General features: G+C 54.8%; 1 protein-coding gene across 3 annotated transcripts in view; it reads left to right on the top strand.

The window, feature by feature from the left end:
• The first annotated feature begins 1360 nt into the window (after positions 1 to 1360).
• The window catches only part of ARRB1 (arrestin beta 1), a 177846-nt gene continuing 161360 nt past the window's right edge, over positions 1361 to 17846 (top strand). For 2 of the 3 annotated variants that reach the window (XM_045022935.1, XM_045022912.1), the window contains exon 1: positions 1361 to 1962. Coding sequence is in view for 2 of the 3 variants with exons in the window: in XM_045022912.1 (XP_044878847.1) it covers positions 1943 to 1962 (20 nt within the window). In the remaining variant the exon portion in view is untranslated. The remainder of the gene's footprint in view (positions 1963 to 17846) is intronic. The other variant, XM_045022926.1, reaches the window with a different exon arrangement.

Below are 17846 nucleotides of genomic sequence, written 5' to 3'. Positions count from 1 at the left end.
CAGGTGCTGGATTCGGGGTGCTCTTACTGTGCACAAAGCTCGTTTTTGCATCTCTTGAGACAACCATATGGTTTGAAGAGGATCTGGATGGGGTGAGTGGGGTCACCAAGCGTTCTCGCCCTCTGGTGCTTGCCTGGCTGGTTCTTTGTGATGTGCTCAGGGTCGAGCTGATCGCCCTGTGTGGGGTGGGGAAGGAATTTCCCCCCTGGTCACATGGGCACTGACCTTTGGGGTGTTTTTCTCTCCTTCCTCTGCGGCCAGTGGGTGCAGGTCACTCGCTATCATCTGGGCATGTCTCATTTAATCCTTTCCCCACCATGGCAGGGGCCTTGGTGCACCTTGGAGCCTCCTGTTCTCTGCCTGTGGTATGGTCCAGTCTCCTGTGAGCTGTAATACGTTGGTTGCTAATTTGGGTTCCTGGGTTTCTATACAGGAGGCCGGCCTGGATGACCTAGTCCCTCCTTTTTCCCATTGTCTCCTAAAGGCGCACTGAGCGTGTTCTGTTCAGATGTGGTCCATCCTGCGTCACTGTACGGTTTGAAGCTTATCTGATGAACTCATGTGGCTGCTCCATACCCACCAAGGCTTCCCCATTCCGCCTGCCCGGCCCGCGCCTAGTAAGTGAATAAACGGGCAGTGTCCGGCCAGCAGGGGGTGTTAGGGCTCCAGCATCTCAGCTCACCTAGGCACATGCCAGGGGTCATCAGGAGGGTTTAAACCCAGGCCCTTAAATGCCACACCGCTGACATCTGCTGCTTCCGTTAAAGGAGTAACTCCGCCCGCTGGCAGCAGTGGTAGGTTGTTCTCACTAGAGAAGGATGCGACACAGTCTGTGTTCATGTACATTCCAGTATGGCGGGACCGAAGCTCGGATGTGCACCCGAAGCATGAGGGCAGCTCTGACCTGCACCCAAATTAGAAGCCAGTGCTGGTTACAAGGCACCTACTTTCCCCAGGCACAGAACTTTGCTAAGCACGGGGAGGCCGTGTTCTGGGGTAGCCATGTTCCACTCCAGAGGTGGCTGCATTTCAGCTGGGTGGTGTGGAGCAATTCCAGTCTCCCTCATCAGTAAAGCCCTTTGGATGCAATGTGCCGTAGGGGAAGGTGGTTGTTAATAAGAGGCTGATCGAGGTGAGTTCTGGGGGCAGCGCCGGAGTGTGACCGGTGGTGCATTGTCCTGCAAGCCAAGCAGCCAGAGTGGGATGGTTTCTGCCCAAACCCAGCCGCTTGGCATCAGAAAGAGGAGGGTCACAGAGCGTTTCTAGGAGACACAAACTCCCCTGCGTGGAAATGTGCAGCGTGGCCAGCTCCCGAGCACACACACGCTCTGGAGTTCGCAGGCCACAAGCAGAGCCAGCCCCCTGCTCTCCTGCAGCTCTGGGCAGTCGGAGTGGAGATGATGATGATGATGATTGCCTGAGCCTGTTACCACGCTGGCTGCAGCAGCTGTGCACGGCTCAGTCCTGAGCTGTGCAAGGCTGGAGTAGGAGGCAGTGTTGCTCAGAGCCGAGCGAGGGTGGATCTCTCTCCACAGAAGCAAGAGGGGAAGCTGTCAGTGGGAGAGATGGAGCAGCCGTGTCTGAGAGCAGCCTCCCTCTAAGGGATCCTCTGGGTGTGTGCGTGCGTCCCCGTGCCTTGGATTTCCGCCTGTGCCCCTAATCTCATGGCTGCTTTGACATCCGTGCACAACAGCTGGGTTTGTTCCATTCCGTGATCTCCAGAAACAAAGGCACTTCAGAGCCGGACGGACCCACGCCCAGCCGCCTTGTTGTTATTAGACACGGAGGAAGGCGACAGCCCCGTGGAGTTCCCTGCGTCGTCTGCAGCCGGGGTCTGTGCGGGTGAGAGCGCGAGCAGCCTAACGAGACAAATTAACAGCTAGTAATTTTCCACCCCTCTCTGCTCCTTCCCTGACAAGTGGCTGGAAGGTTGGCCTGGGCCATGGGGGACAAAGGAACCAGGTTGGTTAATATCTATCTCTATATTGTGTTACAATGTGGGTTATTGTGCTGCAGATGGTGATTCTTGCTCGTGCATTATTATTTGGCTGGTCGCTGGACCGTGGATACCGCTAAGGAGCTGTCGTCCAGCCTGCTAATCCCAGTGCATTTCTAGCCACTAGGATTTTTTTTTTGGAGGTGGCGGGGAGATCTAGGCATTTGCTTTGTGTGCAGAGCAGCAGAGCGGTGTGTGGTATTTAATGGCACAGGAGAGGGAAAGCAGACTCCCAGCAGCCCGCTCTCAGATGAGGCATTTCTCTACCTAATGCACATTAAGAGCCCCATGAATCACGCATTATCCTGGGCTCTCGCTCGCGGTAGGCATCTGCCGCTAGCCAGGGTGCCCGGCGTGCGGCGCTTTGTTCGCCCGGCGCGCTGCGGCTCCAGCCCTGGCGAGCTGAGCCGAGCTGGACTTTTCAAAGCCTCGTCGGGTTTTCTCCCAGGCCCGGGTCCCCGGGGAAGAGATGAACAGAGGGGTGGCGGTTTTGCAACGCGCAGCTCCCTCTCCCCGGGCTGTTTGCAGGGGTTGGTGACACGCGGGGGCAGTGAGGGTGGGGGTCACATTTTGGGGGGCGGGCTGCGTTTCCCAACTGGAGGCATTTTCCCGGTTCAGCTCTGGCTTTGCCTGGACCCAGTCCAGGGCAGTGTGGGCTGCTGAGGAATCCTTGTGCATGTTGATTTCCTTTCGCAGCCAAGCCCCTGCTGGTCTCTTGCCTGGGGGTCAGGGTTTGCACAGCTGCTGGGGTGGGGTTGGAACCTGGTTCTGTGCCCCCCTGCGAATCCCAGTCGCTTTCCCACCTGGTCTCTGCAGAACACAAAGCAAAGGGGATCAGGGCTGGTTGGCTGCAGGCCACGTTTAGATTCCTGGCCCAGTCACTGAGCCCAGATCAACACGACACTGGCCCTGCCATTGTCTGGCAGGCTTTGGGGGTTTGCCGTCTCGTCTGGGAGCAGGCAGGGCTGCACTAAGGTGGGGTCCCTTGGGGGAGGGGGATTCCTGGTCACCCCCCACTCCCTGTTCATGTGTGGTGCAGCTGGCCCACTGGGCAATGTTGTGGTGTGAGCCCTGGCTCTCTGTGGGGATGAGCCGGGAGTCTCATTCAATAGCATGTGCAGCGTTACCCAGTTAGTTTTGCCAGAAGCTGGGCACGGGCGACAGCGGGTGGCTCACTTGATAATTCCTGGTTCTGTTCATTCCCTCTGGGGCGGCTTGTAGTAGGTGGGTGGAGTCGGTGCTGGGGAGAGGCTCCCGGGGACAGCTATCAGCCCTGGGCAACTTGAACTGTGCTGCTGCTTCCCACGCCGGACCCGATGCTCATAGGTTTAGCTCAGGGGGCATGTTTCAAAATCCCCTCCCAGAACTGCCCCTCCTCCTCCTCCTCCAGGGAGGATGGTCTAGTGGCGAAGATGCTGCTGTAGGACTTAGGAGCTGTTAGTTCAATTCGTGGCTTTACCATAAACTCCCTATATGACCTTGCACATTGCGCCGCTCTGTGCCTCAGTTTCCCCACCTGCAAAATACAGATAAGGATCCTCCCTTTTCCCCACTCACCCCTTGCAAGCTCCAGAATAGGGACTGTCTCTAACTATGTATGTGTACAATAGGGTCCTCACCTCGGAGTGCATAGGTTTTAGGAGGTAGGCCCTGCCACAAAAATTAGGTCCGGGTTACGGTTTCAAGCCCCTTTCCCTCAATGGATTATTCTCTATATATAAAAATTGATTCACCCATAACTAAAATGCACCTGCTGTTTTACTCATAACTGAAATGCAGCCACTTCTGGGGTGGGATTGTGGCAGCTGGTTAACCGCTCACAGCAACGTTACACAACAGTGTGGGAAAAGGAGACTGTCCCTCTGAATCTTGTGAAAGAGGGCACCCCCGAAAGCCAGGCGGGAGCGTTGGTTCAGTACAGACTCAAGAGGGACACAACTGTACTCTGCTAATGCAGGAGCGAACTCTAATACACGAATGCTTCTCTCCTCTAGCGACTGGCCCAAAGACAGGAGAAGGGACCAAATGCAGGAATTTTAAAGGACTTTGAGTGCTTGAATCCCTTTAAAAATCTGGCCTTGCTACCGGCATTAGCTAAACCGGTGGTTCTCGAGCTTTTGTACTGGTGACCCTTTCACACAGCAAGCCTCTGAGTGCGCCCCCCCCTATAAATGAAAAACACTTTTTTATATATATTTAACACCATTATAAACACTGGAGGCAAAGCAGGGTTTGGGGTGGAGGCTGACAGCTCGCAACCCCCCATGTAATAACCTCGCGACCCCCTGAGGGGTCCCGACCCCCAGTTTGAGAACCGCTGAGCTAACCGAACTGGATCCCCTTTGTGGCATATTGCACAGACATGTTGTTGAGGGGTTTAATCTATTTATTGTTTGGATTTTGCTGTTAACTGTCTTTCATATTTAATTCCCTGATTTCAAGCCCAGACGTACCATACGTCGCACTGTTATTTATTTGTATTGTGATAGTCTTGAGTCGGAGCCCCATGGTGCTTGGTGCTCTTATAAACATGAGAGGGCCTTGTGCCAGGCCCTGAGAGTGGTTCTGCTCGCGTGACTCTACCGACTTGATGGGGATGTTAGTTCATGCAACCGAAAAACTGTCAGACTGGATCCCAAAGTTCAGCCTGAGGGAGATTTTCAAGCCACAATTGGAAATGCCTTTGAAAGTCTCCCCCCCCCCGCTTTGTGTTTGAAATAAAAAGGGGTAGACTGGAGACTCCCCTTTCGCTGTTAGCAGTATAGGGCCTAAGACACACACTGGAGCAGTTGTGAGTCCATCAGCAGAGGGCATTGGTACCGGCCTGGATGTGAGCACACACACACACACACACTATGGATAGCGGTATCTGTTTCCAGGAACTGGAAGAACTAGTCAGCAATGAGAAGGGCACGAGCTCTGAAAAACTCGTTCGGTTTCCCGTGAGTCAAGAACCTTGTGTGAGATCAGATGGTTGCGTTGCTCTTAAAGCCTTTGCTAACACAGGGTTCTCTTTGCTGCTTTAGGCTGCCCGTGTGCATACGTACACAAACACACACCGGCCTTCCAGCCACGGAAGGGAAAGGGTTAAAGCTGTCCAGCCTGATGCTTTGTGGTCACTGAGCTAAGGGACTGGGCAGGATTCCTCTCCTGACAGGTTTCCCTTTCACTGGGATCCCCCTTCTGCACCACTGTGTGTGGCTAATGATTTAGGCCCCAGGTACTTAAGGGACCATCTCTTCCCATATGTTCCTCCAAGGCAACTCCGCTCAGCTGGCTTGTCTCTGTCCTCCACTGGAGACCAAGCTGGGACAAGTTCAGCTGCCCAACCGTCCCCTCCCCCATGAGGAAAGTGCCATTGCACCTGGGGAAACCGAGTCATGGAGGTTCTTGTGCTGAGAAGAACCAAACTCTGCTGCCTGTAGGCCTGGTGCTCCCTGCGGCACTACTCTGTGGACTGAATCATTTATGCCCAAGGTACTTAAGAGACCATCTCACTCCCCTTCCAGCCTGCCTAGGCAGCTGGGCTTCCTCTGCCCTGATGTAGCTGAGTCGAGTGTGTGCAGGGCCAGTCAGGCTGGGAGATCTCTTGTAACCCCTTCCACGGCCACACGCAAGGAGGGGGTGGGTGTTAGGGTCCAAACACCGCAGGAACTCAGCAGAGGAACACAGCTATTAACAAATCCAGCTGTGAGGTCGCGGATCAACATCATGGCCATTCTGACTTCCACGAGGCAACAGGACTAGAACTCGGGTCTTCTTTCCCCCTAGTGCTTAAGCTAAAGGAGACTCTCCAGTGGCCATTCGCAGTAAAGGGGGAGTGACACGCACTTGAGCAGTTCTGATTCCATCCAGTGGGGGACGGTGGCATTGGCCCATATACATTATCAGTTCAGAATGACATGGCCACTGGAGGCCTCAGTGCCTGAGGGAGACCGGGGGTAACCTCTCCAGTCAGGGGACACAGAGCCCCCTGCCCGGTTACTGCTGGAGCCAGAGCCCAGGAAGGCTGCATCAGTGGGGCTCTGGTCCCCAGGGCAGTGACCCCAGGGGCTGATTCATTCCCAGATATGCTGAATTACTCAGGGGGGAGGCGTTTGCAAGTGAGGGCTACCCCAAACTCCAGTGTGTGTGTGTGGGGAGAGGGAGGTGCCGTACCCTGTGTATATGGGTGGGTGTGTGCACGCGGGAGGGGAGTGCTGTATACCCAGTGTGTCAGTGTGTGTGTGCGGCGGGGGGTGTCGTAATCAGTGTGTATGGAGGGGAAGGTGCCACACCCAGTGTGTGTGTGTGTGAGGGGGAGCGCCATACCCAGCATCTGGGGGGGCAGTGCTGTACCCAGTGTGTGTGGGGGGCGCTGTACCTAGTGTGTGTGTGTGGGGGGGGTTGGTGCCATATCCACTGTTTGTGGGGTGGGGGGTGGCACCATGCCCAATTTGTCTGTGTGTGTGTGGTGGGAAGGGGGGCAGTGCTGTACCCAGTGTTTTGGGGGGGTGGCGCTGTACCCAGGGTGTGTGTGTGTGAGGGGGCTGCGCTGTACCCAGTGTGTGTGTGTGTGGAGGGTGCTCTACCCAGTGTGTGTGTGTGTGGAGGCTGGCACTGTACCCAGTGTGTGTGTGTGTGTGTGTGTTGGGGGTGGTGTTGTACTCAGTGTGTGTGGGGGGCGGAGCTGTACCTAGTGTCTGTGGGGGGGGAGGGGTGGCGCTGTAACCAGTGTGTGTGTGTGTGCGCGTGCTGTACCCAGTGTGTGGGGGTGTGTGTGGAGGGGCGGCGCTGTACCCAGTGTGTGTGTGTGTGTGTGTGCGCGCGCTGTACCCAGTGTGTGTGGGGGTGTGTGGAGGGGCGGCGCTGTACCCAGTGTGTGTGTGTGTGTGTGTGTGTGTGTGTGTGCGCGCGCTGTACCCAGTGTGTGTGGGGTGTGTGTGGAGGGGCGGCGCTGTACCCAGTGTGTGTGTGTGTGTGTGTGCGCGCGCTGTACCCAGTGTGTGTGGGGTGTGTGTGGAGGGGCGGCGCTGTACCCAGTGTGTGTGTGTGTGTGTGTGTGCGCGCGCTGTACCCAGTGTGTGTGGGGTGTGTGTGGAGGGGCGGCGCTGTACCCAGTGTGTGTGTGTGTGTGTGTGTGTGTTTGGAAAAGAGACCACGAAGGGGGGATATGATTGAGGTCCATAAAACCATGACTGGGGTGGAGACGGTGAATAGGGAAGTGCTATTTACCCCTTCCCATAACACAGGAACCAGGGGTCACCCGATGAAATGAACAGGCAGCAGGTTTAAAAGAAACCAAAGGCAGGATGTCTTCACACAACGCACAGCCAACTTGTGGAACTCATTGCCAGGGGATGTTGTGACGGCCAAAACTATAACTGGGTTATAAAAATGAGAGAAGTCCCTGGAGGACAGGTCCATCGACGGCTATCGGCCAAGATGGGCAGGGGCGCAACCCCATGCTCTGGGTGTCTCTAAATCTCTGACTGCCAGAAGCTGGGGCTGGACGACGGGATGGATCACGCGATAATTGCCCTGTTCTGTTCCTTCCCTCTGACGCACCTGGCACCGGCCGTTGTTGGAAGACAGGACACCGGGCTAGATGGACCATTGGGCTGACCCAGTAAGACCGTTCTGATGTTCTTAGGTAGTAAGGGGGGGCTGTTTGGCATCCCCTCCCCCAGGGACCGGTTCCAGCCCTGCCTAGAACCCTAGAGGAGCAAACGTCCCCGTCATTTCTAGAGGGGCCCTGTCCTGCCTGAGGTGTGAGGAGCAACTTGTAGAGAAACCGATTGGATTTTCCTAGGACATGGCAGGTCTCATCCCTGCTCAGTCCTCTCAGATGGTTCTCCGAGGGCACTGAGCCGCAGGCGGGCAGGCCCATCCCTGCCCTCCGGGAGCAAGCAGGGGGAGCCCACAGAGCTCATGCATCCCCTGAGATCTGCCCGGTCTGTCTTTGGAGGCCATGTGCCTCTCTGCCCCCTGGCACCAGGACTCCCACATCCCCCTGCTACCAGGGCCTCTCCTGCCCTGAACGGAGCCCCCCCAGCAGAAAAGCTCTGGCAAGCTCCACGTGCCTGGTGGAGGGGAAGCAGGCGAGGGCAGATGCTGCCCTGGCGATCGACGCACAAGGGAGCCAGAGCCCTGGTTTCCCTGCTGCCCACAGCGTGGAAGGCAGGCCCAGTGATGGTGCCAGCCTGGGACTTGGGAGACCAGCGTTCAGTTCCCACCTCTGCCACAGACGCCCTGCATGACCCTGGGCTGAGGGCCAGTGGGGCTGATGGGCTTGGGAAAATCCCCCCTAGATGCCTCTTTGCAGGCACCTTGATATCTTTATCAAGCGGCCTGTGCTGCCTGTGCCTCAGGTCCCCATCTGGGCTCCGGGGGTGGAGACACCACCCTGCCTCCCAAGGGGCTGTGAAGAAAAACACATTGGGTGATGGGGCCCTGTAAATGCCTCCCAGGGATGGGGCTGTGCCTTAGTGGAGGTGCGACTTGCCTGGCCACATGTGGAGAACGGTCTGCCCAAGCTGCTTTCCTTTCAGCTGGGTCTCTGAGCTGCCAGCTGGCACCGCCAAGAGGCTCCACAGCACCTCTTTAATTACGCTGTTCTTTTCACGTGCAATTCACAGCTTGTCCAGGGTGAGAAGCGCTCTCCCCACACAGCTAAGATCCCCAAGTCCCTGCTCAGGGGGAGCTCACAAGTTCCAGTTTCACTCCTGTTGCAGGGAGTGTTTCATTCCCGCTGGGATCACGGCCAGCAGCTGGTATGTAACCTACACCCTGAGCTGGCATTTTCACTCCCACTGACTTTCAACCGGTAGGCTCCCCTGGGAATCCCAGCCCAAATCTCCTCTGCACCTGAGCTGAGCAGCTGTGTGCTAGGAGCAGGTGAGCCAGAAAGTGCAACGGGTCTCTCTATACCGTCCCAGCAGAGAGTAAAGCAAATATGAACAGATCTGATAAATATCTGGGGTGCTCATCCCCACGGGACTACGATGCCTTTTGGTTTCTGCACACGGGGCCTTTACATTTCTAAGGCCTCTGCCTGTGTGCAGAAGGCGTGTGACTGGTTTTCTCATTCTCTGAGCCCCTGCAGACTCACTTACTCACTCACACGCACACACACACTGCGCTCTCGCCCGGAGACTTGACTTTTGTTCTTTCTTGTTGTTTCTCCATGATCTACACTGCACTCAGTCTGAGTTGTTCTTTGCTGCTGAGCGTGGCAGGGTGTTCCGGCCACATGGGCAGAGGGTGAGGGAACAGAACGTCTCAGGTGGAGTCCGGGCGACAGAAGGGAGCCAGGAGAGGAAAGGGCTGGGTGTAGAGGAGGAGGTGTAGGCAGGGATGGGGGGATTGGAGAAGGCTCAGTACAATGCAGACAGCAAAGGGAAGTCAGTAAAGACACTGTGATGGCAGCAGGAGGGGATTGGCCCAGCTGTGTTTGAGATGGACTGGAGCAGGCAGAGATGGGAAGGGGAAAATTACAATTTAGGGCCCACTGAAATCCTGCCTCACTTTGAGCCCTGCATGGAGAAATCGAACCCCAGGTGCCATTGCAGCCTTGCTTAGCCCTCAGGCCTCGTGCTAGCTCTTTGCACACCCATAGTCACCAGGTTTCCTCCTCACCCCTGCCGGAATAACCCTTGCACCAGGCCCAAGAAGAGAGGAGCTGCTTCCTGCAGCCAGTCCTTGCGGTGATGACGCTGTCCTGCTGGCTGCCTGCAAACTGGCTTTGGTAATCGCTGTGCCTGGCTGAGCGTCGGGTGCCTCTGGCTGCCGATCTCGTGTCTAGAGGATCAGACAAACGCCAATGCAGCAGTGACACAGGAGTGAACCGGACACACGGCCTCTCTCCCCAGTCTCAGCTCCGGTGTGTGCTCGCGTGCCCAGGAGCAGATCATGAAACTGACATGTCCCTCCATGCTTCCACCCATCATGTACATACGATCAGAGAGGAATAGATAAGGAAAGGGACATTCCAGCACACAGACCCCCATCATGTACATACAATTTCATGTGTTGTAGATGCGCGCTCGCTCGCTCTCTCTCACACACACACACGCACACACACACACACACACACACACACACACACACACACACACACACACACACACACACACACACACACACAGGAATAGATTACAAATTTGACATATCCTACCAGACTCCCCCCGTCATGTACATACAATCACACGTGCATGGGTGCGCATCCACAGGCACACGCAGGCTGCTGCTTCGGGCCCCTGGAAAGCAATAGCTGCTTGTGGAGTCAGATGGGACACCCCGGCAGACCCTCTGATTTCCTGACCCAGTCTCCGGCTAACTCTTTCCCCGTAAAGAGCTCGGTTTTACTCTCTAGGGAGGGTCTGTGCTGAGAACACCAGACAAACGCAGCAGCTTGTCTGTTGTGAGCCTTCCCTGGGAAGTGGATTTGATATGAGGACGGAGAGAGGGACTTGCAGGGCCTGGCGTCTAGCAGCCTGGAATGGAGCTTGCAGGCCGTGGTGCGCCCCATGGCTGCTGTGGATTCTGCCTTAGCAGTGTTCGGGGGGGGGGGGGGGGGAGTGTGGGGGGGAGGCAGGTGATGGTGATTGCCAAGCAAAGTGGTGGCTTGGGGATGTGCTCTGCAAATGCACCACAGCCCTCTCCACGTTCTTCTCCTCCTGTGTCTTTCCGGTATGGCTATAACTATCTTCCTGGTACGACGTACCATACCGCCCTATTTGCACCCCGGTGTCTCCTCTGTCCCACTGTGCCGTCTGGCGTTTACACAGAGCACTGGGTCACAAGTCAGGACTCCGGGGCTCTATTCCCGCCTCTGGGCAAGTCACTTGGGCTGGGACTGTCAGAAGAGCACACCACCGATTGGATTGCCTTTCTAAATAATCCATGCCTCAGCTGCCCTACCAGCAGAATAGGAATATTAACCCTGACCTAACCTCCCGGGTGGGATTTGAGGCTTAATTAACATTTGTAACGTGACTGGATGAACGATGCCCTAGAGATCTCTCCTCTGGGTGGGTTTGGAAATGCTGTTCATTGGCAGGAGAACGGAAAAAAACAAGCCTTACCGAATGCAGGGAAACCGCTGCTACGACTGCCCAGCCTCTGGCAGCAGGAATGGCAGCGCGGGGAGAAGTGATATTATGTTAGACCCGCCCACGCGCAGCTTCTTTCTCTCACTGCGTGCCTGACAGGCCGGCTAGGATTGCATTAAATTGACAAATCTCTCTCGCTCTCTCTTTTTCCTCTCATTTTCAGGGTGCGTTTCCTCTAATGTGCAAAGTTTTGGAATCAAATCCCTTAGACTCTTTTTTTTAATTTAAGCTTTGAAGGGTATTAAAATGTCCATGATTAAAATCAGCCTGTATCCTGCAGTGAACAAGCATGAAAATTTTAAAGAAGCCAGACCCTGGAGGGTTCTGTTGTTTTGGGGCAGCTTAATTCATGTTTTGGTCTTGATATTTCCCTAAATTGCAAGGCACAGGTGTGCGTGGGAATGTCATTTCAAAGGGGCAGGCCCTGGATATGCTTAGTTATGAAACCTGACCAGCGGTGGGATCCCTTAAGAAGCAAATGCTTAACCAATATTTGACATTTCCATAATCTTTCCCACATGGAGAAGTTCCTGGATTTCCAAGCGCCTGAGTTAACCCTTTGAACGCTAGGGCTGCCCTGAGAGCATCACGCTTGTAGCTCACCTGCTAAAATCTGCAGGCCTGAAGCTTGGCTCTTAAATTCTGCTCCAGCCGAGTCTGTCTGTAGCACCCGCAGCTGTTGAGATCAGGAGCTGGGTGGGACGGGGAACTAACTGCTTAGGGCTCAGTGCGGGAATGACGAGGGGTGATCTCTGGCCTTGTATGATGCTGAAGGGCAAAGCAGACTATCGTAATTGTTCCCTCCGGCCTTAAATTCGGAGGGGTTCCCTGGACCACTGTGTCATACCCCGGGGTGCCATTGTGCTATGTATTGTACAGACACACAGAGGAAACAATCTACCCTTAGATCTTACAAACTAAGGCCCCGATCCTGGAGTGAGATCCTATGTGAAAAGACCCTGCTGGGAGCAGGGAGCTTACGGCAGGACCAGCGCCTAAACTGAAGGTGGATTTAATAAACCCCCTGGGTAAAAGGTCTGAAAACCGGCCCCCCACTTAGCCAGACCTCCACGTCTACAGAAGCGTGGCATATCCCCCAAGTGCGCCACACAATTAAGGTTCTTAATGATTTCAGAGGAGGGTCCCATGCTGCGCAGTAATGTTCATTGCTCGCGGTGCTTTATCTTCACATGCTTCTTGCACCTCCCTGGCCATCCCACGGGAGAAGGGGGGCGTTGGTATCTTACCGCTGAAAGCCCGAGGATGGGGGGTAGTAAATTGAGGCCTGCCATCTTTCTGCAGGTCGGCTCTGGCCTCCAAACAGCAGGAAGCAGGGACATCTCTGGGAAGCAGGACCGGATGCAACCAGATTCAGTGTCTGAACGCTGCCCATCTCCGCGCCTTTCTCTAACCCACTTCTGGGGACAGCCGGCAGCGTGCACTAGAGGGCGCTATGCTGCACCCTGTTTCTAAACGCCTACGGGCAGGCTTGGCTTAATTCAGTTTGGGTTTTATGTAATTTATGCTGATCAAATTGATGTTTCGTTTTAAGCTTTTTAAAAAATAATGGATTTTTACATTTTCACAGACGTGGGGAAGTATGGGAGTTTCAGACATTGCAGGGGAGGGGAAGTCAGACAATAATTATTTAATGAGGTGTACAATTGTAAAGCTTTATAAATGTTAAAACACAAATTGTCAGCATCACATGCCAAAATATATAAAGTCGATATCCTTCAATCAGACGCTAAGAAGTTCTCAAGCAGCATTTTTCTTCCTTTGTCTAGCTGCACATTTCGACGATCAGTGGAAATACGTTTCCCCTCGGTTTGTGTGTGTTTGGTGAAATCAACGTTTGCCGACATTTACTGATAATAATCTAATCCTTCCAAGCCTAAGGATCTCTTTTCGAAAGACATCTGGTCTTGATTTAAGGACTCCAGGTGATCTAGAAACTTGTCACGTCCCTAGCTAAGTCATTCTTCTGGTTAGTTACACCTTGCTAGTGATGGGAATTGCCTTTTGCATGTTTTGTATTTCACATTTTTGTTTTTCCCCACAATTCTATCACTGTGAAATAAAATAGCCCTTGTTTAAGTAGGACCTATACTATTTTGTGTTCTGCAAAGCCAGCATACGGGAGACCAAGTTAACTAACACCCTCCTTTGTCAGGGCAGTGCTGATATCACAGGAGATCCTGGTGCACAGTAGTGAAAGGGAAAGAACCCCAGCCATGATGGCTTGTGTTTCACAGGACATGGAGCAGTGTGTATGGAGAAGGGGAGCAGTTTAGGGGCAGGCATGTTTTTGCTGCGTTTCCACAGGAGTAGGGGAGGAAGGAGGGTCCAGTGGTTGAGCCAAGGGGGTGGGAGTCAGTAGACACAGGTTCAAGTCCCTGCTTCGCCATGGACTGTTTGTGCGACATGGGGCAAATCACTCAGCTGCTCTGTGCCTCAGTTTTCCCATTTGTAAAGCAGAGTTGATGATAAGAGCTAGGTGTTGTTATGGATGCTTGAGGGTACTGGTAAAGGGAGAAAGGAGCCTTTTACCTCTACATTGCTGCTTCAGCTTCAGTCCAAGATCATTCCCATCTGGGAGCCGTGGCGAGGCCAGTGTGAACCATGTCCTGGAGCAGCTTCCATATCTCAGCCGCCACCGTCACAGCTAGTACCCTTGCATCACGGAGCCTGGCCGTCTCTTCCCCACAAGGCAGGGGCCTTGTCCTGCCGCTGCCCTCTTGGTACCTGCTCTGAGGGGATATGTCTTTAAATCATCTGCCGCCCGTGCTCCAAAGCTCTGTCCTGGAACTGACGGCAGCATCTCCAAAGGAGTAAACAGCGAGGCAGGAGGCTCCTGCTGCTCATGCGGCCAGGCCCAGGCCGGCACAGTAAACACTCAAACATGTCACCTAATTATTTGCAGCTTCTCTAAACAAGCATCCCCCGATCCTCCCCCAGCACATGTGCTTGCTGTATCCCAGCCAAGGAAAGTCACTGACAATGAGGCAGCGCTTCCAGCCCTGGCCTGCTTTGTTTTCACTAAGGCTCAGACAGGACATGGGCTGGGATCCTGCAAGGTGTGGAACCCAGCTTGCTTGTTGATGGTCTGATGGAGACCTGGCAAAGGCTGGTGCAAGCACGTCCCTTTTAATTGTGCGGATCAAGCCGCTGGGCCCCATGGGATTTCCTTCCCCAGCCGTCTGGCTAAAGGACCCATAGAGGCTCATGCATTCAGCACCTGAGGCCTTAAGAATAATCCCCATAGGCAGCCAGCTCAGGGGCATCATTACATACGTGTTATGGGGTGTGTCCAATGGAATCATTTCACAGTCGCTGCAGTATGTTTCCTTGCAGTCTACAGTTCAGCCACTAGATGTCTCTATGTGCTATATAGAGTTCCTGGTAGACAAAGAAGACCAAGCTGGAACATGTGCTGAGTGGAAGTGTGTCTGTGGTTGTAGTGTTGTGATTTGATGAATGCCTCCTGTTTAAGGAGGACTGTGATTCCACATATCATAGAAGACCCTCAGGTTGTCCCAGTCTTGAGTTAGGTTATGAAGGGGAGAAATCGGTTATGTTGGGGGGCAAGGACGGGGAACATTTTGCCCCAGAAATGCAAAGTCCCAGTCATAATGAGGGAGTGGAAATAGCACAAGAGTTCCTGCTTTGCAGAGAGACCAGCCTGGCCCACAGCCCAAAGGGATGTGGATATGCTTGGATGCTTCTCCCAGCTTCTGGACCTTTCTGAGGTTTCACCCATCCCTCCCCAAATTCTTTCACCCATCCCTCCCCTCCCAGTCCCTGGGTGCCTTCTCCTGGGTGCATCTCTCTCTTGCATGCTGTCTTTCTCTCTCACACACACACACTCTCTCTCTCTCTCTCACTTTCAAAGCTCTTTTCCATCTGTCCCCACGTCACATATCCACCCCAGTGTCTTATCACGCAGTTGACCCCTGTGTTTACTGCCCCTGCAATGCCAGCCTAGATCATCTGCTTCTCCCATAAGAATCTTTGCACTTTCTCCTATGCTGCTGCTTAAACCATGGGAAAATTCCCCAGCAACTTCCATAACGCCACGGCCAAGTCCTCCTTCAGATCCCTGCTTGGATTCAGATATTCCACGGATCTGTCTGACCTCCTGTGTCACACAGGCCAGAGAGCTTCCCTGCATTAATTCCGGTTTGAACTGGAGCCGAGCTTTTAGAAAAACAGCCCATCTCGATCTAAGAATTGCCTTTTGCTTGTGAGGTCAGGAAGCTCAAAATCCAGAGCTGAAACTGGCAGCTGGCCCTGGTGTCTAACGGCCTGAACCAAAACCCTGATCGGAAATCCGGGGACGTTTGGATCCGGATGGGAGCTCTGAGACTTGGCCCTGTTTCTATTGCCAGACTGCAGAGGCAGCAGGCCTGGATACATGGATTCATCCGTCACCTGTCCCTGGACTTCTTCCCTCCCCCATGCTGCCAGTGTGAGCGATTGGTGCTCCTACGCTGCCTTACAGCCCTCTGCAATGCCCACCCCGGCCTGTGCAGCGAGAGACTCACGATGCTCTTTCTTGCTGACGTTCACCCAGCGGGATGCTCGGGCTTCTGCCTCAGGGCTGCGGTGGGAAGATCAATATGGCAGGGCTGGCGGATCTCACTGGAGGTTGTAGGGCTCTGGCACAGGGCCTGTGTGATGGGATGACTGAGACTTCAGTCACTCACACGCACACACACACGTGCCAGGTTGTTTTCCTGCCTCATTACGCTGAGTGGTGAGGGAGATGGGCAGTTTCTGCCACATTAATCCACTGTCATGTTACCGGGGTGAAGTTTAATCGGTGATTAAAGACCTGGCTGGCCACGAACCCCGCACTGAGCCGCCTTTCGGAGCGGAACGGCTGTGTTAAGCTGGGGCACCTGAGTTTGGAAGCGCACGATACAGTGCAGTGCTGGAGAGGGCGGGTGGGGGATGGGGGTAGCCTCTATCTCTCTGCCACAGGAGTTCTCCACCTGGGGCTTGGCAGCCTGCCTTGCCCATACTGCAAAGTGGGTGCTGGGGCACCACTGGGGGGCCCACCATGGGCTAGTTGTGGTCAGTGGGGTGCTACAGTTCTGCAGCGGCCGCAGCCAGGTGAAGAGATTCCGCGTGGGACGATCAAACCCCCCTGGCGCCGTTTGCAGCAGGCTCCTGCCCAGATTCCAGCCCCAGGGGCTGTTACATCCCCCCTCCTCCCATTTTCTGGGTAGTTCCAATTTCTGCTAAACCCTCTCCGCTGCCAGAACCTCCCCCAATCCCATGACAAGCAACCTGCCCCCTGCAAGCTGCCCAAGCTCCTGGCTGCCCCCCTGCATGATTCCCCCCCGCCCCCACAAAGGGCCCCAGCCCAGCTTCCAGGCTTCAGCCAGGCTGAACTGAGTCTGGCCAAGTAAGGGTTAAACCCGCCAGCGAGGAGACCCCAGATCCCGCTGAGGGCTGCTGTTAGGTGGCGATGGCTCTCTGGGTTTTCTGGGTCATGCCAGCTAGGCCCGCCGCCCTGCCCCACCCTGCATGTTCTCTGACCCACGTCCCCTCAGTGCCCACGTCCGTCCCCTGCCCCCAGCTCGGTCTCGGCGTCAGCTCAACGGGGCTCCCCCATGGGGGCCTCATGGGCAAGAGGCCGAGTGGGGTGAGGCCTTGGGGAGGAGTGTGAGCACAGCGGGGGAGGGGGGGATATTAATCCAGCCCTCTGGATGCTGAGCACCCCCTTTTTAAAATTTTTTTAAAATTTTTTTTTGGTGGGTGCTTGAGCACCCATGGAGTCAGCACTTATGAGCTGGCAGCACCGGACTGGGACTGGGGACATGGGTGCTGAGTGATCTCTGGGTGTCCACGTGGTAGGTTCCCCCCCATGTCGCTGCCCCACCGAGCTAGCAGATCACTCAGGCTCTGCCAGCAAAGGCCATTACCCGAGAGTGAGTGGAATATCACGCCTCCCTTCAGCGTGGAAAGGAAATCGATGGCATTGCTTTAATATCCCAGCCTGGCCACGGGCAGAACTGAACTACTCATCAATCTTCCAAACAAAGATCAAACAAGCCCCACTCAATTATCCGCCACTAAATAAGTTGCTCGTTAACACGGCGCATCCCCGGACGTGTGCCTAATGAGCTCATTAAACTACCAAGCAAATCCATGGCCACACACACGAGCATAACCACCGTAGCCCTGCGTCCCGTTCTCCATGGACAAGAAAGATTCCACGTTGCTTTTGGTTAGCGCTGGGGGGTTGCCAGCAAGTCCCCTCCTGCTCTCACTGGGGGCTGGCTGGCTGCTGCCCTCCGCCTACGGTGTGGCTGTGGATGCATTTCAGAGGGGCTGCGTGATCCTCCTTACGGTTAACGTCTCCTCTGCAGTGTAGACAGCAGCCTCTCCCACGGCAGCTCCCTCCGTAGAGAGATTGTGCAGGGCCAGTAAGCCGCATGGGCTGGTGATTCTCTGTGTGGGAGCCAGAGAGAACCCCAGGGTCTGTCGGTGTCCAGCAGCCCCAGTAAAGATTCCCCTGGCTGTGCTCAGCTGGCCGAGGTGTTCCGCAGCCTGCTTTGCTCACAGCAATCAGCTGCCTTTCCCGATCCTATCCCTCCCCACCTAGAGGCCTGTGGCTTAAGTACATCAATTTGGTGAACAGTAGCCCATGGTCAGTGGCGGATTACTGTATGGGCCCACGGGCCCGTGCCCAGCCTTGGGCTGCCCTGACCTGCTTGCTGCTTGCCCTCAGAGGGCCTTTATAAAGCTGG

The sequence above is a fragment of the Mauremys mutica genome, chromosome 1 (assembly GCF_020497125.1).
Source record: "Mauremys mutica isolate MM-2020 ecotype Southern chromosome 1, ASM2049712v1, whole genome shotgun sequence".
Taxonomy (NCBI): Eukaryota; Metazoa; Chordata; order Testudines; family Geoemydidae; genus Mauremys; species Mauremys mutica.
The sequence above is the reverse complement of the archived record's forward strand: the minus strand, read 5'-3'. Positions and strand labels throughout refer to the sequence as shown.